The sequence below is a fragment of the Cynocephalus volans genome, chromosome X (genome assembly GCF_027409185.1).
Source record: "Cynocephalus volans isolate mCynVol1 chromosome X, mCynVol1.pri, whole genome shotgun sequence".
NCBI lineage: Eukaryota > Metazoa > Chordata > Mammalia > Dermoptera > Cynocephalidae > Cynocephalus > Cynocephalus volans.
In genome coordinates, this window is record NC_084478.1 from 137,388,859 (window position 1) to 137,412,524 (window position 23,666).

The 23,666-nt window shown below is 38.4% G+C and overlaps 1 protein-coding gene across 3 annotated transcripts in view; it reads right to left on the minus strand.

Annotated features, from left to right (window-relative positions):
• Positions 1-23,666, minus strand: part of TENM1 (teneurin transmembrane protein 1) — a 559,047-nt gene that overhangs the window by 97,574 nt on the left and 437,807 nt on the right. For 2 of the 3 annotated variants that reach the window (XM_063082943.1, XM_063082942.1), the window contains exons 19-21: positions 17,217-17,360; positions 9,750-9,999; positions 1,634-1,654 (exon numbers count right to left, since the gene is read on the minus strand). In XM_063082943.1, the coding sequence (XP_062939013.1) occupies positions 1,634-1,654; positions 9,750-9,999; positions 17,217-17,360 (415 nt within the window). The remainder of the gene's footprint in view (positions 1-1,633; positions 1,655-9,749; positions 10,000-17,216; positions 17,361-23,666) is intronic. The other variant, XM_063082944.1, reaches the window with a different exon arrangement.

Sequence of the window (23,666 nt, forward strand, 5' to 3'; positions counted from 1 at the left end):
TTGGTTGCCAGTTTGTGGAGTTTCAAGTGAACCAGATTAATCATGCTTTGTTTAGGAAAAGTCCATTTCTATTTTTCCAAGAGAAATATTATTCACACAAAAGCACTTTGGGATGCATTACATTCATTCATTATTGAATATCCCCAATGTGTCTGTGAGGGAAATTAGAATTAGCACTCATTTCAAATGTCAGCTGGGGAAACTCAGATGCATAGAGGGCTTGCCCAGGGTCACTAACAAGTCTGGGCCAGGACTAAGAATAGATTAGATCACATGTGCAAAATACCATCAGAATACTCTTGTTCTAAAAGTGGCAAAACAACAACAAAAAATCAATGTTCCTGCCTTCTTGTAACTGAGCAACATGTCTTATTTTGTTCAGCTAGGCTGTTCTCAAACTTTGTGTATTGGCCTTTAGAAAATGGAGTAGCCTGACATACAAATTCAAATCTGATTAATGTTATTTTCTTGACAGCCAACAGTCAGTAGTGTCCCCTATATCAACATGTAATTGGCCACTTTGTGTCATTTCCCAAGTGCACTTCAGCTCTTTTGAGACTGCTTTCTTTCTACTTTCTGAAAACATGCCATACCTGAGAAAGAAAAACCACTGGATTATATTCCAATTTGCTTTAATCCCTTGTGTCTAAATGCATATTGCAATTTGAGATATGTGAAGATTTCTTTTATAACTTGGGTGTTAGACTTACTGTCACCTTCTGGTTAGTTTTACATTCAAGCAATGCCCTTTAGCTTAGCAGAGATCACTTCATTCATGCTAGTTAAAATCACATAGATTGTTAAATGGGCAATTAATGCTTATAATTAATACTGTGTAACACTTTACCAGTAAGCAATTTGACGACCAACTTAATTTGCTTAAGGAATCAGTTATGCCAAAGCAGCAAGGCTGATCTTTTGCACTGGCATTTAGGAAGTGGCACCTTCCAAAAGAAATCCAAATTAAAAGCCTATCAGTGCCATTTTGATGACAATTGGCAATCAGAAGTGAACTAATTTTCTCCTCTGCAATTTCAGGTAACTTAGAACAGTTTCGACAAGTGTAATGCATAAACAAATTGAATAGAAATACTCATTAAGATTAATTTCAGAGCTATGCACCATTGTCGGTAAATGGTCTGTTTAGAGTTTTTCTACTACTTTTGTTTGGTGGGGAGAAATAGAAAGTATGAGGTCACATAAAAGAAAAAAGAGTAATATCTTAATACACCTGTCAACTATACTTCTAGATCTAGGGAGATTGCTGTATTACTTTTCTCTCCACCTGCAACTTGAAAACATCTAATCTTTTTGAACTTACAGACATATTTGTGATATCACCTTAGGGAAACATAATGAGACTTAAGGCCTTGTTTTACTATGAGGCACTGAACTGCCAGCTTTCCACTGATCTTATTTTCTTTTCAGTATGTTCTGATTCCCCAGCAAATTTCTACTCAATGGAGCCCTCTTCTTTTGGATGACACTTACCTGAGTCATAACTTCCAAACTCACTTTCAAACTATTCCTTTAACCTTATTTAAGGAGCAAAAATTCCCTGTTAGCACATTATTAAGAGGTGGCCTCTTAGGCAAGAGGGGGCATTAGGCAGCTGCCCATGTGATTTGCTTACCTATGTCTGGTATCTCTGTTTCTAGGATGCACAAGGTATCCACGAGTAGCAAGTAAAAGCAAATAGAGAGTCATCAGTATCATTCAACAAACCAAATCTAACCAGACACATGGATTCCTAACTCAGCTTGTGGCTATTAGAGAGACTCTACAGGGATCATTTAGTCAGGAGTGCAAGCCAGAGTTGATCTAATCCTCCTTCCAGGTTTCTCCTCCTAAGATGATGTCAAGGTAATTGTAAATCTTGCTTGGTGGGTGCACAAAGTTCTAAGGCAGATTTTTCAAAAGGTTCTCCCTGGCCCATCTGCATCAGAATCACTAGGGTTCTTGCACATGTGCACTTTCCTGGGGCTCTCACCAGCCTTACTGAATCAGAATTTGCAGGATGGGGCATGGGCATTTTATTTCTAACAAACTTAGCTGGTGATTCTGATGCAGAGTGAGGTTTAAGAACCACTGGGCTACGGGTTAAAGCAGCAGCCATGGCAAAGGGTCTGACCATTCTAGGTTCTGTATTAATAGCCATAACAACCTATCAAAAGGTAAAATCACTGTTTTATTATCAAGTCAGCAGACATTCCAACTCTAACCCTGAGCCACTTATCTATCTCAGAGATAAGATAGGAACACGTGCTGTGCACATTTTTTAGCAATATTAAAAAGTTTCCTAACAAGTTGAAAGTATAAGGGTTTTCTTGCTTTCTTTTCTTTGTTTTAAAGGGTTTTCTCTCAGACCATGACAGAATGTCCCTGGCATCAAAACTACTGCATCAAAGTAGCTTCAATAAAACATCATGTACATCAACTATTAGGTTAGCCATCCGTGCTCCAAGGGGGCAACTGGGGTGAGCAAAACAAAACTGTCAGGCCAGAGGAAGCAGAACACTTTGGTGACCCCTGATTTGTAAACCTTTTGGCACAGGGTATTGCCCAGGGCATTTCACTCTGGGACCTGGTATGAGGCTTCTTACACAGGAGGTGCAGTTTGTGTACAGGCCTGACTTTGGGTCAAGTCTGCCTGGAATTAAAAGGCTGTAATCATTTGTAAAATACAGTCTTTTTTAATTTTAAAATCCTTTTAAATCTGGCCCTTATGTCATTTTGAAAACATGAAGATAACAAACCTTTTATCTAAACTGGAAAATGTTCTTATTCTTTGGAATGTCAGGGAAGAAGAAAAGATACAAAGTTATTTCATTTGAAGCCATCTGGTACAACAGATTCAACTCTGCTTAAAAAGAACCTTTCTGGGCTTTTACTAGTTGGGCTACAGGTCAGGATCCACTGACTTTTCTGTTTCTCTGGCCTGTCCCATAAGAATAGGTATCCTGTGAGTTGACACAAAGGTCAACCAGTAAGGATAGGGAGCTCAGATTAGAAACCTGGCCTCAGGTATTTGCACCTCTTTCAATTTCTTTGTCCCTAGACATTTGCTTGTTTTTGTGGCCTCTAAATTATGGGGTGAGTGTGCTTGAGGCTGGCTCTAATCACTGTAACATAGTTGATCCTCCTGAAGGAAGTTTAAGTTCTGAAAGTATTAGAAGGATCACATTAAAATATGGTTTCGTCCACAACAGATTCTCATGGAACAGAACCATTTATGTGGCTACAAAGGGTTTTGAAATTCTTAGGTGATGGCAAGAAGTGGGAAGGGGGATGGTTTGACTTTCTTGCAGCTGCTTCTGATCCTGCCAATAATGTCACTGTGAATTTGGAAAGATGTCCCACATTATGCAGAGCAGCTTCTTTCATTAACATCTCAGAGGGAGGAAGTGAAAATCACGGAATTTATTTCCAGTGTGTGACCTTGTTCTGTCTCAGAATTACTTTTAGTTAAGGACTCAGAACTGAGCCACCACCAAAGTTGGCCTGCTGTCTAGCTAGCAACTGACTACACGCTGAGGTGCCAGTGTGTGAGCTCTTCACATGTGCCTAGGCCCATCAGTGGGCATCACCACTTGGCAACTGACTGGCTTGAAGCTTGCCATGAGTTAGGAGGAGAAGGGAGTGGAAATGCAAATCTTTTCAGAGCAAGAAATGCTCCTAATGATAGGGTCTTTAAGTTGATATTTGATTTTTCTCAGAATTCAGGTGATGAAAAGGGCCATCTACTCTTCTTTTTTAAGTTAGAAGAAAATTATTGAGGTCTGATTTATATACCATAAAATTCACCCTTCTAAAACATACAATTCAGTCATTTCCAGTACATTCAGAGAGCAACCATTACCATCATCCAATTCCCAAGTACTTTCATCATCCCATGAAGAAACTCTGTACCTTTTAGCAGTCACTTCCCATTCACCCCTCCCCCAGCCCCAGGCAACCACAAATCTGCTTTCTGTCTCTATGGATTTGCCTATTCCGGATATTTCCTATGAATAGAATCACACAATATGTATCCTTTTGTATCTAGCTTCTTTCACTTAATATAATGTCCCATCTGTTCTTTTTATATTTTTGTGGGGGTGAGAAATGGAAAAGAGGGGACATGTTAACTCTGGAGCTGTTGTCTAGTGACCTGGCATCATGGGAGTTTGACTGACCTGCTCTGTGGTGGCTGCAACCTTTTACTTGTTCTTCATGCTGTTCTCAACTTCTTTCCTTACTCTTGGCCAGAAAAATATAATGTCAAAGAATGGACTGCCCTCCCTGCTCGTCTTTCCATGTTTTTTTTCCTTTGAACACGCAGTGCCCAACCTGCTTGTCACTGACTTCTTAGAGCTTCTAACTCCAGCAATCTTCATCCAAGACTACCTTCTCCCATGTTCTGGTTCTGCCCCTTGCCCTTACCACAACTTACCTGTTTTGTGTTTTAGGGTCTTGCTTTCACCTAGAAAAGCAATCTAATAAATGAATCCATGCCAAGGGACTAGTGAATGATTTTTAGCTTGATGGGCCATTCTAAAAGAAGTTCTTGTGTTGAGGACTCTTAGAGATGCAATGTCTTAACTCAAAGGATCACATTTCTTATATAGGAAATTTTGGGCACTGTGAAAGGTCAGCAAAGATGATTTTGGCTGTGGTGGAGGGAGCCTTTGAGTGCCACTGCTAATTCATGAGATCAAACTGGGAAGGTAACCACCTATTTCATTTACATGTAGTGTTTCTACTATTCGTAGCTCCAGTGCTGCTGACAAGAGGATGGTTCATGGCCATTTATCAGATATTGGCAGAGCTCTCAAAGCCCAGGTTCCATTTGTTCTTTCAGCAGAGTTCTCTACAAGTTCCACTGCCCCTCAGCATGCTAACTATTCCTAAATGGGTGCTTTCCCAGTTCTATTCCATTCCCAGTCAATGACAGGAGTCAAGTCCTGAGAACAAAGTAAGAAATATTAACCAGTCACTGGAAAAGAAACAGTACAATCTCAAGAGAAATTTTCATGTCACGTTGACATTTGTCGAGTCCAAATTATTCAAGGTACCAAGAAGCATTTACCAGGCTCTTATTTTCTTCTCTTTTTCATTTTTAAGGGAAGGACAAAATAAATATCTGGAGAAAAACAAAATCCCAAATGATAGCAGCATGAGTTTTTTATAAAGAATAAATCATTTCTAGTCATGCTTAATAGGTTTTCTAATAGAATTGTAAAATTAGAAGATGAGAAGAGGGCAAGGAGATATTACATATTTGAATTCTTACAAAGCACTTGATAGGTGTCTCCTATTTTTACTTATATAATTATCTCTGTTAGTTTTAGAAAACCAGAAAGTGGCCCTGAGGCCATAATCAAAGAAAAAAGGATCAAAGTTATAACTGATGAGAAATGATTGAAGGACTTCTGTTGTTGAGATTGAAGAAGAGAAAGCTCAGGAACCTATGATAGCTGTCTTCACACCTGTGAGAGTTGGTCAGGTAAAAGAGGAAAGTAACTTCTATGCTGCTTCAGATGCTAACATTTGCCACTACTGAATGGATGTTTCATGAAGGCAGATTTTGGCTGAATACGAGAAAGAATTTTCTAATGGAGCAGTCCAAAGATGCAGTAATCTATCTTAAGAGATATTTAAGTTTCCCGTTATTGAAAGGAATCAAAGTAGAAATGACAAACTGTCAGGCATGCATTGGGCACGATGTTGGTCCTGCTATCTTCTTGGATCCTTCTAATGCTAAGCTCACAAATCTGTGATTCCACTATTGTGCTACTGAAATATATGTGTGTAAACATATGTATATGTATGTATATACATATATAAAGTTTTAACATGAGAAGCAAATCCCTAGAGAAATCAAGACCTAAACTATCTCACACAGAAATGAATCTATCTTAGAAAAATATTCATAGAATGTATTTTTGAAACCCTCTTAGGTTTAGTTGCATGACCTTATAAACTTCCTTTCTTTATTATCTTATCTCTGTCTCTCACTGGAAGGAAACACTAAGATGTGTATGTGTGAATGAAATCTGCAGGAAACAGGCAAAGGAGTACTACAGACTTAAATAACAAGAAATAATATTGTTTCTCTTGGCAGATTTCTAATGATAATGATATCACTGACTTTTCCTTTCCCACCTTGTTCAGCCAATGGGAGACCAGCTAAAGGAAATAGATCTCTCTCTCTCTCTTTTTTTTGGGCAGCTGGCCTGTATGGGGATCAGAACCCCTGACCTTGGTGTATAACACCATGCTCTAACCAACTGAACTAACTGCTCAGCCTAGCTAAAAGATATAAATGATTGGCAACCAATTAAAATGAAGTTTTTTTTTTTTTGAAGTCAGGTTAAAGAAGCTCAATTGGGAGCAGTTTGAATCAGTAGGCCTGAGATAGGAAAATCTATAGTCTTCAAATCTTCAAAATGTCAAGGGGCATCTGGAATTGTTCAGTGTGGCCCAATATGGAACAATAGGATGAAGAGGAGGAAATCTAGAAAGACATCCCTTAGGGGCAAACTTTATGCCCTCTGTAAATGCCATCAAACTTTGGGCTAACGACATATCTGTGAATCTCAAAACAAGTTAAACTGTATGTGACATGTAAGAGGATGCTCAAATATAAATTTGAAGTCAGTTTTATAGATACGGAAGTAGAGAACAGAATAATGAATAACGTGACAGAGGGTCAAGATCTTGAAGGTCAAGATCCTATTCCCTTCTACAATAACCTGTTGACAATATTGCACCTCATTTCACAATTTTCAACATAGCCAATAACATAATGACTATATTAGTCTGTGTTTCTAAGGAAACAGATGACTCAACCAAGCAAATGCCTAGTGTGCACGGGGTGGGTAGCAATTAAATTAACTGATCTTAAGAAAAAAATGAAGTTTCTATCTAAATACAGTAGATTTCAACGAACATTACAGTTCTTAAGATAGCATGGCCTTATTAAATCAACTTATTTCTCTCCAGGAAGTTTAAATCTGGAAAAGTTATAAAGCAAATATATAAATTCACCAATTATATGTAAAAGATTCAATGTACACAGATAGGCTGCTCATCAGCATAGTTTTTTTTTTTTTAAAGTGAATCTAATAAGAACTATTATTAGTTTCTGAGTGAGCATGACAGCTAATATGTGCTGACATAAACTAGTTTGATGGTTTTGACTATAGTCAAACAGTTAGGGAGTTACCTGTCAATTAGATCAAAATGATCACGTATATTCAATCAGCTTTTTTCTCTGATGGCCAATCACAGGAGTGTTGAAATAGAGAAGGGAGAATTGTTTTTTCTCCTTGAACCTAATGCAGGGGATCTTAACCACGAGTCTATAAAAGGGTTTCATCTACAGGGACAGGTTGCTGGTGGGGAAGTCAAGGGAGGGAAAAAACGTGATCCCTTAAATCACATGTGCAATTTTGCGTGATGTGTTTTTTCTAGGGAGAGGGCCCATAGCCTTCAATAGATTCTCAAAGGAGTCTGAGACCAACAAAAAAATGTTAAGAAGTACTCTAAAGGATATTGGCTCAGAAAAACCACCTAGGGAGACTCAGGCTAAGTGAGAGAGCTTGGGTGTGTGAGCTTACGGTGTGTGCATGCCTGTGTTTGAAGAGCTGTGACAATGAGAAAAAACAGCATTGTGGACTAAGAATGAATAGAAGAATCGGACAATACTTCAAACTGTCAGGAACTAATTTTTCTTTTTACTAAGAAAATCACTTGGCAATTAGGGTCCCAGTAATTCTATTTTATACTTCAAACGACTTCATATTGAAGGTCATAAGGTACTTTGAACTAAAATGCAAATCTGTGAACTGTTAAGGATCCTTGACCAAGAGAAAATCTCATCAATGAATGATAATTGCTCCACCTTAGGTAAATTTGCATTTAAATTAGAAAGGAGAGGACTAAAGTTAGTTGGGCTTTCTTTATATTAGTATTTTTTTTGTTTTCTTTTTATAGATAATTTTACTAATTTTCCTTTGAGGAGTTAGCCATACTGGGGCTAACTACATAGGCTTTAAAGGGTTAACTATACAGGCTCAGCAAGACAAAGTCTCTGTCTACCTGACAGTCAATATCTGCATGACTGGAATGTTCAAATGTTGAATGAATTGTTCAGTGCTGCCATTCATAGTGGCATCATGTAGATAGAACACCCCTAAGGTTTTGGAAACAATGTAGAATGTTGTATAAATCATTTCCAAATCCAGGCATACAAACCATCTTGATCTTCCTGTTGACTTTCCAGTAAGTAAGTGTCCAAAGAGATATACTGTTGGAAATGACAAATCCTGGTGAGGTGTAACATCCTGAGGTATATGAACACTGGATTAGGGTAGGGCGCTATGAATCAGTACCTCTCTAGACTCTCTAGATGCATTTTGTCTTTATAAAACCTTAACTTTAAAGCCTATTTTTTATTAGCCAAGGGACTTAACAGCTTTCTTCCCTATGACAATGTTTGCAATTATAATTAAAAAATGTATTAAAACTAGAGTGAATTAATGTGAAAAATGGATGAGGACTTAGGACTAGAAGATTTCCCCAGCTAGGTGTGAAGGCATAACTAAGTCTGAGAAAAGGGAGGTAGATTCCAAAGCAAGTATAAGAATCTAAAAATTTTGAGGAATGCCCTTATGTGTTCAAATTTCCACGCTTGTGTGAACATACCTGTTAAATGGAAATGACCCAAGACTTCTCATGTAGTTTAATTGGCCTTCATAGTGCTCTGTGCTAACAAGTTGCTCTTTTGGTGTCTGTGCTCTCCTAGTCACTATTTTTGGTCACTATTTTTCACTGAGGAGATGCCTAAGGCAAAATTGTTTTAAGAAATAGCTCATAGGATGGCATCAAAATCTTCTGGGACATAGAGAAACTTTTAGCTTAAAGTTCCAGAGGGATGTTTTAGGGATAAGGCTGTCATAACCAATCAAAAGTAAGGCTCTACCAATTTACCTAGGGGAAAGGAAACAGGTTTGTTTATCCCTATTAGAATGGGAGTGGATGCTTCCCTTTCCTAGGACTCCAGAGGATATATATTTCTGCTTCACAGCTTCAAAAAGGGAAGAAATAAGCTGATTAAGCCATGGTCTATTTAGTTTTAATCTTTGTGTAGCTTCAGGATATGGAATACTAAAAGGTAGGAATTCCTTACAAAAGGTGTCAAAATACTTTGTATTTTCAAGAAAATTCCTAGAAGAGAGTGAGAAAAATCTAAAGATTAATTCTTTAATCATCATGGGGTACAGAACTAGTTCTTCCTTCCTTATCATGCTGTGCAAACACAGACTTCCACTTTCTTCTTTATTAAATGACCACTTCAAAAGATTGCACCTGAAGAACTTAGAAAGTTTAGCCCTTTGGATCTGGCAATACCTCTACCTGCTAGAATAGAATAGATATTTTTGATTAGTCTTTGTAGGGGCCAGCAGTCGGTAAATGACTTACCTTGAACACTTGGGATTATTGAGATCCATGTCACTGACAGCAACATACACAGGGAAGGCCACACATACAGGGAAGGTCAATATTTCCTGTTTCTCCGAAGGTTCCTTCAAGTGGGAGGAGTGGGCATGTTGACCTTTGTCCCTATTCCTGCATCATAACTTAGTGCTACAATATGGGCAACTGCATTTTGTGCTCCTTCTGGCAATGCCTTGTCTCTTCATGTTATCTTATTCTTGCTTTTTGCTTTACCTACTAAGCAAACATAGAAATTAGAGGAGACTTACCTTAATTCCAAAATACTAACGGAGTTTCCTGAGGGAAATATTCGCCTTACAAAATTGAAGTCACCAACATACACACTGCCATCAGGGCCAGAAGCTAAGGCGACAGGAGCAAACAGTTTGTTGTTGTGGGCTGGGCCATTGCAGTTGGTGCAGGCTACACTCCTTTGGTGTCCATTACCCATTATGGTTGAAATGACTGGGGGTTGCTGCGAAATGAACATATTTTCTCCATTTCCTTTGTGTATGATTCCTAGACCCAACGGGGGGAAAAAAGAGAGAATAAAAAAGGCAATTACCACACAATAATCTCAGCAACATTTTAATTTCTCTCTCATCATTCAAAGCAGAAAGGACCTTGGGCCTGACATAAGATAACCTGAAAGTGAAACACACTGCTCTTGGTTTTAATTGTATAACAACAACAAATAGTAGTGTAACACTTTGCCTCAGTTTGTCTATCTGTGAAGTGGGATAATACAACCAGTACATTTAATGCTGATTCTAAATGCCTCAATAAAGCACTTGATGACTAACTTTTAATGATCTGTTCACTCTGGGCTCTGTGAATAATTTGCAGCTAATTTTTCATCTCCAGCTGGCTTTCTCCTGATGCCTGGCACACACCTGCCTGACTTCAAATTACACTTACTGTGCAACCAGTTCCTGAAAAGAGAATATCAGTCAATTTTAATATCAACCTTAGCAAAACACAATCAGGAAGGTAATCTACTTCTGTGAAAAGGAAAGAAATCCTACTGCTAGAACGCGCTTCAAAGATATACAAAAGTGACTCAAATTTTCCACTTTTGAACCATATCTTACTATCATCAGTGCAGGAAATAGAGATACTGACTTATGAAAATACTTTGCAGTCATTCTGTTTGGGCAATCTCATCCATACTCACAGCTTTAACTCCCATCTCTATATGAAGGGTCTTCAAAAAGTTCATGGAAAGATTCGTATTACCTTTTAATTCTATTTTTTCCACAAACTTTCTAAAGTACCCTTGCATATGCTAAAAATTTCTCCTGTCCAGAGTTCTCACCTAACATGTAATTTCTTACTAGACCTCTTTACTTGAGTGCCCCACTGGTATCTCAAACTCGAAAAAGTTTAAAATTGGATTCATTATTTGACTACATCCCCCTACCAAATCCTGCTCTTCCTCCTGTGTTCCCTAATCAGCTCATGAGTGGTATCGCCATGCGTGCAGTTACCTTAATTGGAAATCCGGGTATCACCATGGCTCTTCTTTTTCCCTCATTCTCTAAAACCTAATTAATTACTAACTCCCATTGAGTTTATCTCCTAAAATGCGTTGAAACCAGTTTCTTCCTTCCCATTCCTACTATTATTGCTTTAGTTCAGTTTTTCTTAACTTCCTGGTCTCCTGGTCCCTAGACATAAATACCCACCTCTAAACCATCTTCCACACTCCTGCCATAGACATTATTTCAGTCTGTGGCTTTCAATAGCTCCATATTCCCTGTAGGATGACGGGCACATTCTCTATTGTTAAAGTATACAAAGTCCTTCATTATTTGGCTCTTGCCTACTTCTTCAGTCTCCCTTCTCCTCGCACTCTCATTTGTATCCTGAGTTCCAGCCACAGCAAACTATTTAGTTACTTTCATGTACTTCCATTCCTCTCTGCTTCTGTGCATGCTACTCACTCTATCCTGAATGCCCTCCTCATCTTGTCTTCATGGGGAACTTCTACTCATCTGTCAAAGCTCAGCTCAAGTCTTTCCCAATGCTCTATCCAGGGAGAGTTCGTTACTCTCTCCTCTGAGTGCCCATAGTTTGTTTTCCAAAGCTCTATTATAACACCTACCACAATGTATGATACAGTTTTCTTTACTTCTCTATCTCCTCCTTAGAACATGAATGAGCTCCTTAAAGGAAGACCCTCTGTCTTACTCTTTTGTGTATTTTAGTGCCAGTCCCTCTGGCCAAGTCATTATAAGTGCTCAGTAAATGTTGAAAATAGGTTTTGAGCCCCTTGTAGTTTCCTTTTCCAAATCCCAATGATTTTGCAAACGTGCTGAGCCTGGGCAGAAAATCCAAGGAACAGGTACTGCTGTGCTAAATAGCTCAAGCCAGCCCAGAATGAGTCAAGGCTGGTAAAACATCCATGTTGTGAGAAGGCATGCCAATGTGTCAGACTGAAGTAGCTGAAAGCAAATGAATGAATGCAGTTATACTGTAGAGCCTTAGTTTTTCTTCCGTGCCCCTGCTATGTATCTCCTCGGACTGCCTGTTGCTCTCCCTAAACATTTCCTGAAATGTCTTCCTCAGTTTTCTTTCAAGTTTTGGTCTCAAAGTCCTATAATAGAAACTAATGATTACTATGAGATAGGGACATTGCTGGCAAAAATAAGTAAGAGGGTAAAACATGCATTATACCATGGCACCAACATATACCTGGAAGAGGCCTTCCAGGAAACAGAAATCCTCATCTGTCATATAGTCTTTGGGCTTTAAATTTAAGTATTTTTACTTTCTTTCCCAGGGTGATTTCTGGCTACTTTTCCAACATATGATTTGTAGGAGCAGCTGTGAGTTTATGCCCTAACAAATTGGTCTTTTATTGCAGACCTATGAGCTATCTTGAGGATCACTACTTTCTTATTATTTTATTAATAACTTTATTAGATACTAAAGACATTTCTTAAGATTTAGAATAGTTAATTAAGTAAGATTAACAGGACTGAATTTCATATCCTCCCAAAATTTAATTGCATTGTGATCAATGTTGCAATTTAAATGATTTGGAAGGAAGTGAATGAGAACTGGAATGACAGTTCACCACATCATTGAAAAGAAATCTGAGGATTGCTAACTAAATATCCTACCAATAAGACTACAATATGTTCTTTAGCAAATGAGGAAACCAGTGTTTAGCATGTTAGTATTTTAGCAATGTACTATAGTGTATAACATTCAAAAATAATTCCAATTATTGTCTTGGAAATATCAGATTTGCTATTAATATCTATTTTCACAGGTAGATCTCCATTTTTTTTATATCAATATAACAGTATAGTTAACAATTACCCTCAAAATGACATGTTATTACCGGGCTCCTGGCAATTTCACAACGAAAGATGGCTATTCTAAGCCGTTCTTCTAAGCCTGCAATTCTAAAACTCCCCTTTTCTATTAGGAAGCCCAGTACTCCATCAAAGAAGAAGAATGATTAAAGGAAATAAAACATAAGGCAATGTACTTTCTGATTACATCTCAACAATTGATGTCTTGCTTTCATGCAAGGTACTAAAGTGCCTGTGTACTGAAATTACCATTCCTGTTTAAAGCTGAAGCAATCAAAACAAAAATGGACAAACCCCTTTTGTATTGCCCTGGAAAAATAGATCATGTTGAAGGGTGTTTTTGTTGTTTCAAGAATCTGTTTAACCTTCCATTACATAGAACCAGGGCATACCATCTAGCAACAATGATTTAACGCCAATTCTCCTGCAAAAGGTTGCTTTGAAAATATTTTGTTTATGTTCCTGGAAATCTTGATCAATTACTGTTGCCTCCCTTCCAGTTTATTCTGCCACACATGCTCATTTTAAAAGCAGAATCAAATGATCCTAGGACAACACACATCATTTATATAAAGGCCAACTTCCCGCTAACGATTGGGTGTTTTGTTTACAGTCAACAACGAAACCCCACTGATGGGGCCCACTGCACATTTTCTCCCCTAAGTTTTCCTTTTCTCTGCCAAAAAAGTCATCTGTTGTGTAATAAGGTATGCACACGTTTAAACACGATACTCATACCTTCCTGCTACCTTGCTCAGAACTTCTTTTGAAGCCTATGAATAAGTCTGAAATAAAATTCCCCTTGGAAACCAGTGGGTGGTGCTTTATGCTGATTTCAAAGAAGAAACCATTTTTCAGACTTATGAACAACAAAGGACACAATACATATTTCTCTTAGTACTTGACTGAGAGGATATAAACATAAACTGGGAGAAACGCCAGTGCAATCAATGGAAATTTACTTCCCCTCCCAGTAAGATCATTTGTTGACAAGCTACTGGTCTATCTTGGAAGGCTAAGTTAAAGGAAGTTCTTTATTCATTTCAGACAGATGACAATACTTACTTAGTACCTGGGATTGTTCTTTCCAATGATTTTTAATACTCAACTGGCAGGAAACACTAAGGGATATATTTGATAAAAAGATGTACTAAACAAATAGCTTAGCTCTGTAATACATGATTCACCTGCACACATTTTCCCCATAATTCTAAAGAACTGCATTTTCTTTTCTGTCTTTTTTTCCTTCCTTCTTTCCTTTCTATTTTTTGGCAGCTGGCCAGTACAGGGATCCGAACCCTTAGGTCAGGTAAAGGGCATAAAGAAATATCACGATTTGCAAGAATGAATATGCTAATAATAAATAAAAAAAATTAAAAAAAAAACAACAGCTAAGTTTTCTTAAAAGGAATGAATTTGGACTCTCTATAGGACAGTCCTCCCTTATTCTTGGGGGATATGTTTCAAGACCCCTAGGGGATGCCTGAAACCACAGATAGTACTGGACCCTATATACGAGAGTACTTCAGAAAGTTCATGGAAAGATTTGTATTATTTTTCAATTCTATTACTTCCACAAACTTTTTGATTCTCTTATTTCCACGAACTTTTTGAAGTACCCCTGTGTACTATGCTTCTTTCTATACATGTATATATGATAAAATCTAATTTATAAATTAGGCACAGTAAGAGATTGACAACAATAACTAAAAATAAGACAGAACAATTATAACGATATGTCAGCATCACTACTCTTGTGCTTTAGGGCTGTTATGACGTAAAATAAGTGTTGCTTGAACACAAGCACCATGATTCAGCCACAGTCGATATGATAACCAAGACAGCTACTAAGTGATTAACGGGTGGGGAGTGTATACAGTGTGGAGACACTGGACAAAGCGATAATTCACATCCTGGGTGGGATGGAGTGGGATGTCACACAACTGAAAACATGAATTTCTTTTTTGGAACTTTCCGTTTCATATTTTTAGACCATGGTTGGCCATGAGTAACTGACACCTAGGAGAGCAAAACCTTGGATAAGGAAGGACTACTGTAATCACTAAGAAGATGTATTTAGCAGGAATAATGTTGAAAAACACAGTTCCTGGTGTTTTTTAATCTCAGTGAAAGGAAGGAACATTTATATATATATATCAGGCATAGTATTTGGAAACAATTCTCCACAACCAATGGTTAATTGTCGGGTAAATATAATTGCTGCAACTGAAATGACAAATGGTCTGAAAACATTGCCTACTGGAAACTACCCACTGCATAATGATTTTGGAGGCAAAGAAAAACTGAAGAATAGAATGGCAGCAGGCATCCAATCTAATTATAGGTGTCTTTTCAACCAGTGAGAGGAAATTGGGAGAAGATAGATTTTGTTTCTAATCTGCTATCGGTTTCAGATCAAAAAACCAGGGTGCTTAAAGAGTTAGGCTTTTTCCAAAGAGAAGTGGAGAGGGGGAATTTGAAAAGATGTCGCTCTTGCCTTAATCAGTCAGAAAAGACTGTCTGACCTGAGGGGGAAAGAGCACTGCTTTCTAAATTGGTCTTCCCAAAGCTGCTTCATCACACTTATCATTCCTGCTTCTAAAACTGCCTTTGTGGGTGGCATTTACGCTTTGAAAACGTCCCAAAAGAGGTGTTTGTGTCCAAGGTCAGGCTGAAAGGCAGTGGCAGAGCTGGCTTCAGATCTGTTTCCTGGCAAGTGTGACCAGTTCTTGGTTAGAAATACAATGTGTCTACAAATGAGATGATAAAATGGACAAATGTTCCTTTTACAAAACTTTACAAAGTAAGGCATCTTTCTCAGAATAAAATTCTCAGAAAGGTGGAGACAGAAAGCAGATTTAGTGAGGCTGCAAGAGATCTTTCTGGGGTGATAAAAATATTCCAAAACTGGGTTGTGGTGATGGTTGCACAAGTACAAGTTTACTAACAGTCCTTGAAATATATACACTTAAAATGGGTGAATTTCATGGTGTATAGATTATACTTCAATAAAGTTGTCAAAAAATAAAGTTGTTATTCTCAGAAACAACTTGGTACCTACCTATTACCTAAAAACTAATTATTGGTGAATTAGGGGTGGAGAGAATACATTGGTGAAAATCAGGGGATCCCAAAGCCAACTTTCTGAATGGCTCCCCTCCACTCGGCACTTCTAAGTCTGTGTGAAGCAAATGGTAAGAGGATACAGGACTGGGAGCACACAGCTGGGGGCCGGCTCGATTGAGGTCATTTCCCACTTTGTGTTTAATGTCAATGACAGGCATTTGAAAGAGACAATCCATACAAGCCAATACAAGTGAGTGGAGAAGAAACGGTTGCTTAAAATGTCAAATTCTTTCAAATCAAAACAAAAAACCTAATAATTTAATAAGTGGCATCTGCCCTTTCATTTTTGTACTTTTAAAACTGTGGTTCTCCTTTTTACAACAGAAAAAAAAAGTTGACATTTTATATCTGTGCCTGAATCTTTGCTCTTAAAAAAAATACACAATTTGAAATGGAATTTAGAATCTTCTTTGAAGGTGTGGAAGGAGGTATAATGGGGGCAACACAGCTCAGGGTCCCACAATGAGACTATGGTGGGTGGTCTCATTCTATGGTTGAAGCAAACCTGGTTAGCTTTGCCAGTCAGAGTTTCCCAGCCTGTGTTGCTGGTTGGCATGGCTGATTTGACTATGGTGCAAACAAAATAAGATCATGGGCATGATTGTAAAATGGACTCTTAGCCTGGGTCAGTTCATGGCCTTATAAGATAACCCAGCCTTAGCCAGCTGTTCCACAAAGGTAGGATGGATACAAGAATGGCTGGATGAAAGAGTGTAGCAGCCTCAATACATTCTCATCCCCAATTCTGGAAAGATAACCCAAAGTACATGTCCTACCACAGCTTGTTCAGAATCTGCCTCTTTAGATGAAAAGGAATGAGACTCCATAGTGAAAACTTACTAGTAGATGTTCAGAGGAAAGCTGGATGGGAACACCAATGACCGGTTCCCCAGTAGGATGCAAAAGGAGGCGGAGGAACATGGATGAAGGAGTTATAAGCAGGGTAGCAAAATCAGTTTGTCTAGGAGAAGCACGGGCTCAGAGGCCATCTGTGGACCCTTCTCCCGATTTATCTAATGTTTAAATGACAAACTAGGAGGAAGTGACTGCAGGAAAAGTGGTCTAAGTAAGGGAGAGATTGAAGATGAGAGTATTCTGATTCTCACCATACTAACCCTAACTCCAAATCAAATTAGTGTATTTGAAAGGAAATGTACTAATGTGGTCATCTCTAAGTGGTGTTATTACAGGTGATTTTTCTCTTATACTTTCCAAATTTTCTGCAATAAATATGTATTAGATAGCACTAGGAAAACAGTACTAATACAAATTTTAAAAGCTGCTTACCACTTTGAGGATTCAAAATGTGATGCTTATTCAAGGACCAGCCTCCTAGGTTAGAAGCATCCATTTCAAAACCTTGTAAAACAACCGTCCTTTGCTCCCAGAGAATAAAGTCAGGGCACATCTCATATTCATATCCCACAGACACTGCAAACAAAGAATTAATAGTACATTAGAATATTGTAAAATATTTGCTTTATGTTTATACTCATTGATAATTCTGTGGATATTACATTTGCTACTGAATTGTGATTTAGGTTGAAATTTGACTGCAAATGCCTTTCACCTACTATAGTATACAGCACTGTACTTAGTATAGCATTGTTCATCCAAAAGTGATTAGTTAGTTCAAATTGGTTAAATATATGAAGGAGTGAATAAATGAATGCTGTCATTAGGTAGGTATCCTATGTTTATGGACATTGAGCTTTATTTTGGGCTTTTGGGTTGGAGACTGTGCTGTAAAACCAAAGAGAGAAGCTCTCTGCAAGATTAAGTTGTGGTAGTATAATTTCTTTCTATACTTTTGTAGGAGAAGTGCAGGGAGGGCTGGTTTTTTGCTTCTATACAGTACAAAATGCAGTCAGGAAGCCACCTTTGGAGTACTGGGTCACTTATACAACAAGTGACTACACACGAAACTAATAAAAATTGATTTGCACGATTTATATTTTCTCCTGAGCTAACTGGCCTTTAGTTTGCTGAGAGGACTGAGTTTGCTTAGAGTGCTGCAAGTGTAAATTCTAGTTTGTGCAAATTATGTTTTGGTTTCTGCATATAGTTAACCAATGGGACATCACCCAACGTTTGGCTTTAACTCCTAGGAAGCACAGATGTTGTACATTAAACTTGGAACCCTGGTATGCCACTAAAATGGAAGTGCAGAATGTGGTAGCTTGGGTGTCTCTGCTCTACTGAAATATGTATAGCTCAAAAATACCAAGTCCCAGCCATTTTCCCAGTTGGTAAACCTGCTTACCTGTTGGAACTGCAGATTTCTGATTCCTGAATTTAAAATGCTTTCTTTCCTCATAATGTTCTAAGCCTGAGAGTACTGGCTCATTGCAGTGCATATCCTGAAACTGCTTTCCCCTTTCTGGAAGCTGAAAATAGCCCCAGTTCATCTGTCATGTGCCATTGCTTTTGAGAATCTGCCTCTACCTGACTCTTTAGTTGTCCCTGGAGAACTCATGCCTTTCTTTGTCATTTGGTTATGAAAACTGCTAATGGAAACGGGTGCTTAAACAATGCCAGTACAATAGGTCCAAAGTGGAAAATTAAAGCAAACTAGTTTTCTTTTTTGGCATTAGGTGAAGGGAAAAGATGGTAATTTTAGGCAAACTGATTTGTGTGTGCATGGGCATGTGTGTGTGTGAGCACACGCATGGATAAGCCAAAAAGTCCTTACAATTAGGAATGCACAACTCTCTAACTTTGCAGATCATCTGTGGCCAATTTTAAATTCCATGTTGGCTTCTCTTTGTTCTTCACCCCATTTTCATGGGTGTGGCTCATGCTTAGAAAGGCCCATACTTGATTTAATGCTCTGCTGTAACTGTCTTGAAACCCTTAAAACTTTTAAAACAAGAGGCTCTGTATTTTTATTTTCATTTCACTGGACCCTGATAAATATATGGCCAGTTCTCATGGGGATGCCTCTCTATCACCCATCAGCTGGTGAAGACTCATGGAATGTAAACTCATTTTAACATTAGCCTCAACCAAGCATTATTAGCAAGGGAGATCAATGGGGACAGGGAAGACTAATCATAGAATGGAAATGATTTCTAAGCGGAAATTATTTTGGGATCATCTGTGACAATGTTGTTGCCTATTAAGGTTGGAGGAAATAGAATCTCAAGTGTGAAAGGGATCTCAAAGGTAATCTAGTTCAGGTTATACTCATGGCACAAATCAATGCTATCTACAGTCTCCCTGATATGTCATTATAGTCCCTCTCCTTGCTAAAACAACTCTGATACAGTAGAAAGAGTTGGTTTTAGAATAAGGGTCAGAATAGACACCAACTCTCGGATCTGCCATTAACTAGCTGTGTGGGCTCAGGCAAGTTATTCTCTGTCTCTGGGAGTTGCGTTCTTCACTAGTAGCAAAGTGGGGAGGGGGTGACTAGAATCGGTGATTCTTAGATTCTTTTGGATTCGGGAGTGCTTTATTGTGAATCTGATTAAAGTTATGGCTATTCTTCCTAGAATGATGCATATGCACACAAAATTTTGCACTTAATTCTAGGGGGTTCACTGACCTCCTGCAGTCCAAATAAAGACCTCAGATCAAAGACCTCCATACTAGATAATTCTTTTCATTGCCCTTTAAGAATAACACTCTATGATTCTAAATTGTGTTCTTTCAAGATTGCATTTGATAAGTTCAAGTTGAGGATCAAACCCAGGTGGTTAGAGAGCACACTTAGGGCCATGTTGGTGTGTAGAATGACACTGTTTCTGCTTCTCTTGCCAACATTTAAAAGTCTTGATTAATAAATAATCGCAATAACAATAATTACAAGTTCCCTTAAAGCAATCGTCTCCTTCCCCACAGCACACCTGGCAATTACTGGATCTGCCTTCTGTACATTGTAAGCCTGGTGAGCTTCCCTAGAATTCCTTCTCTGGAAGGTGATTGCGCAGTTTTGCAAATAAGTAGTGTGCCCTGGTGACCTCCAATGGTGGTTTGGAGCCTGCTTTTCCCTTCTCAGTTAAAGATCCTTCTAACACTGTAGCAGGAAATGCTTACATAAAGTATCAATTAAAGAGTTTTCAATGCAATGGTAATGAGACATACATACTCTTTTTCACCTCCTCCTATTTGCTCTTTGAATTGCTCTCCTGTCCACAACAAAAAAGTGCATTGGCTGCAAACCCCACAGTTATATTACTTTTTTCCCCCAGTCACAGCAAATAACAGCAAGGAGGCCACTTAATAAGTTTCCTCTAATTTTTATTAGATTTACTTTCTCCTGAGAATGCTCTATGAGTTAATAAAGCTATAATTTATACCTAAGAATTGTCTAAAATTCCAACTGACTTTAATGAGAATGGCTATGTGTTGGGGTATTTTTGTATGTGGCTCCTTGCTCAGAGTAACGAGGCAAGGTTTCTTTCTGACAGCAGCCCACTTTAACATAATCCTGGAACTTGCAATTGGCTTTTGAGAAGGCAGACGTTTCACCCCACGGAATTGAGCTTCTCTCCAAATGCACGGGAACTGGCAAATGCAGTAGCAAGCAATCCTAGACTTCCTGTCATGGAAGCAGACTGTAATGCACTGAATGCCTATTCTTTTTCGTGTAATTAAATACGGGGAAAGAGGAATGAAAAATGCTGAGCCTTGACACCACACTTTGCCTCATACTGTCATGGTTAGCCTCAGTGAAATAAGCAGAGTGGACCACTACCATTTCCCAGGTGCCCTGTTGCCTATTAAGTCTGATCATCAACACAGCATGGTATAGGGCATGGATTCATCCTCTGGAGCTCTGGATTGGGGACTAGGAAGAATAGTGTAATAGGAAGGAAAAATTATTCTTCAGCATTTCAGAGGAGCTGTAGAAGGCAGATTAGACACAGTGAGCAGAGATGGGAGGGCAAGGGGTCCTGGACTACACTTCCCAGGGGCTGGCAAAGTGGTCCCATGCTTTGTGCATATGTTGGGAAGGCAGTGAGAGAAAGCCATTAATATGGGAGGGTAATTTCTCTGAACTATGTGACTACCTCCCTTGTGACACCCTTAATTCCATTTGGATTTCTGTCTTCTTGTATCCTCTCCCTAACCCCACACAGAGATATTAATGGAATGTTCCTTAACTAAGAGTTATTGATTGTCAAGATAGGCTTGTAACTTTTGCAGAGAACTCTGTCCTCTGGTCACAGGATTGCACCTCTGACTCCACCGTTAGTCACCTTGCAAATGTTACACTGGCTTATAAGGAAGACTGGGTGAAAGACTGCAGCTTGCTCCCCCAAAGCCATTTGACATTGGAAAAATAACTCTGAATGCTCATTCTACTTATCGGAGCAGTAGCATATGTATGGCATAGGGACCTCAAGAAGGTTGAGGGCCACAGTGTTCCTGACACCTAGTTGAGTGACTATGACATTTATCTATAAAGGCTGGCATAGGAGATCGACATTAAGTAGCAAAGGTAAAGATGCCATGCAATGAAGCTGATGTGCAAAATATGACAAGATTAAGCAGATGATTTTCAAAAGCTTCAGGCTAAGTCTTTAGAATTCATAATGGTTGCATTTATGACGGCAATATATAATTAAAATTAGTCTGATAGTGTGAGAAATTTATGTGTTACCTTCATGAACTCAAGGAACATCTAAAAATAATTTCATGACATTTGAAAGGTAACTAACTACAAGATGAAAACCTTATTCTTCCAAAAGAATCATTAAATTGAACAATAAATATTTCCCATTATTTTAAAATGCTAGATTAATGCAAAAACAAAGACAACAACATAAAACAAAAGACCTAAAGAACCAAGTGAAGGCCATGTCAACAATAGACCAAGACTATGCAGATAAAATGCTATCTACTGAAAACAGGTACCTGCTCTCAAAGCTTCGTCTATCTTTTCCTATTTTCTAGTGATTTATCGTAGGATAGGATGACCTCAGTGGCTCCTCAATTTGTCACATTGCCCAATGGCCTGAAACGCTTTGTTTATCTGTTGTTCCTAGCTTACTAAGAGTGTCAGAATCGGGTGCTGAATTTTCATCAAGTGGCTTTTTAGCACCTAGTTTTCTCCTTTAATCTATTAAGATAGTGAATTATAGCAATAGATTTCCTAATGTCGAACCATCCTGTGGCCTTAAAATAAACTCTACCTGGTTATGATGTATCATCCTTTCAATGAATTACTGAATTTGATTTGGTAATACTCTACTTAGGATCTGTACCCTACCTGTTTACAAAAATAACAGTTAAACAAGATAGTGTTAAGAATGAGGTAGCTGGATGAAGAGAAAGTACAGGTAGGAAAAAATAAAAAAAGCATCCAGGACTGAGGTAGCTACACAACACTTTTGCCAAATGGTCCAGTGCACTGAAACCTAATATAATGAGAATTTTTTCTGGCTGTTTTGTGCAAGCCTAGCTGCCTTAAAGCCAACCTGGATGACCTACGTTCTACTGAAGGCTGTGACTTTGTGTACCTGGGCACTGTCTTCCACTCTCTGGGCAGAGCTACCATCCCATTATACAGGCAAGGCTGAGTAAGGGGTCACCTTGAGCCTCCATCCTTATTGACTTGTTCACTCAGTCATTCAACATATATGCAGTATTTAATGGGCACTTCCTGTTGACAGGCACTGTGTGGGACACTGGGGATATGAGGACAAACAAGACAGAACAAGACAGCATTCTCCCCAGTGCAGCTTACATTCTAGTGAGAGGAACAAATATAAAAGAAAAACAAGTAGCACACAACCTAAATTGTGATAAATGTTACGACGGGAAAATGCAGGGTATTATGAGAGAGCATAACAAAGGAATTTATGTTGGACTGGGGAAGCAAAGAAAGGCCTCTGTACAGAGAAGGGGTTAATTTCACAAAGTATAGGGAAGAGTATCCTAGGCAGAGAGAACAGCATATGCACAAGGTCTTGAGACTTGGTGTCTTTGGGAGATTTAAAGAAGGTCAGGGTGGCCAGAGAGTCACTTTCTCTCTAGCGCATCAAAAACAAGTAAAAAATAATGCAGTCACAGGAAACGAATTGATCAATTTAATAAAAATTGCTCATGAGAAAAAACAAAAACAAAAAACCAAAAAAAAACCCTAAACCAATACTCCCCACCCAGTAAAAATATAAAACAAAAGATTACTATCCTCTAGCAGTATTTAGGTATTCTTTGTTGGGGAGGGGTTTAGGAAATAGACTCACCTTAAAAGTGGACTGGCTGTCTTTTGAAACAATGTGATTGATTAAAAGGGATGCAATATTGTAATGGAAAGAAAGGTGCTGTTATTTAATGACTCAGTAAACCTTCACTGAGCTGCTCTGTGTGCCAGGCAAGTGACCTGCTAAGCACTGGGATACAGTGGATATTATACAGGGCAGGATAATTTTTTTTCCTTGTTAACCCCGTCTTTTATTTATCAAAATGTTTTATCTGCAGATATATTTTCCTTAAGTGGGATACATGACCAAAATAACCATAGCAGAAGGAAGCCCTCAAATTAAACCACAGCAAAAAGAATGCAACTCTTCCAGTGGGGAAAAATGTAATATAATGACACAGTAAAGCAACATTTCTCAAAGTGTAATCTCTGAAACACTAGTTCCATAAATATTAATGAGTCTTGTCAAATAAGGATTCCATAGCAAATAATTTTGAGAAATTTGGGGGTTTGACAAAGATATACTGATTTTTTAAAAATTGCAGCACTCCTCATAGCCCTTACTATGCTCTTAATGCACCACT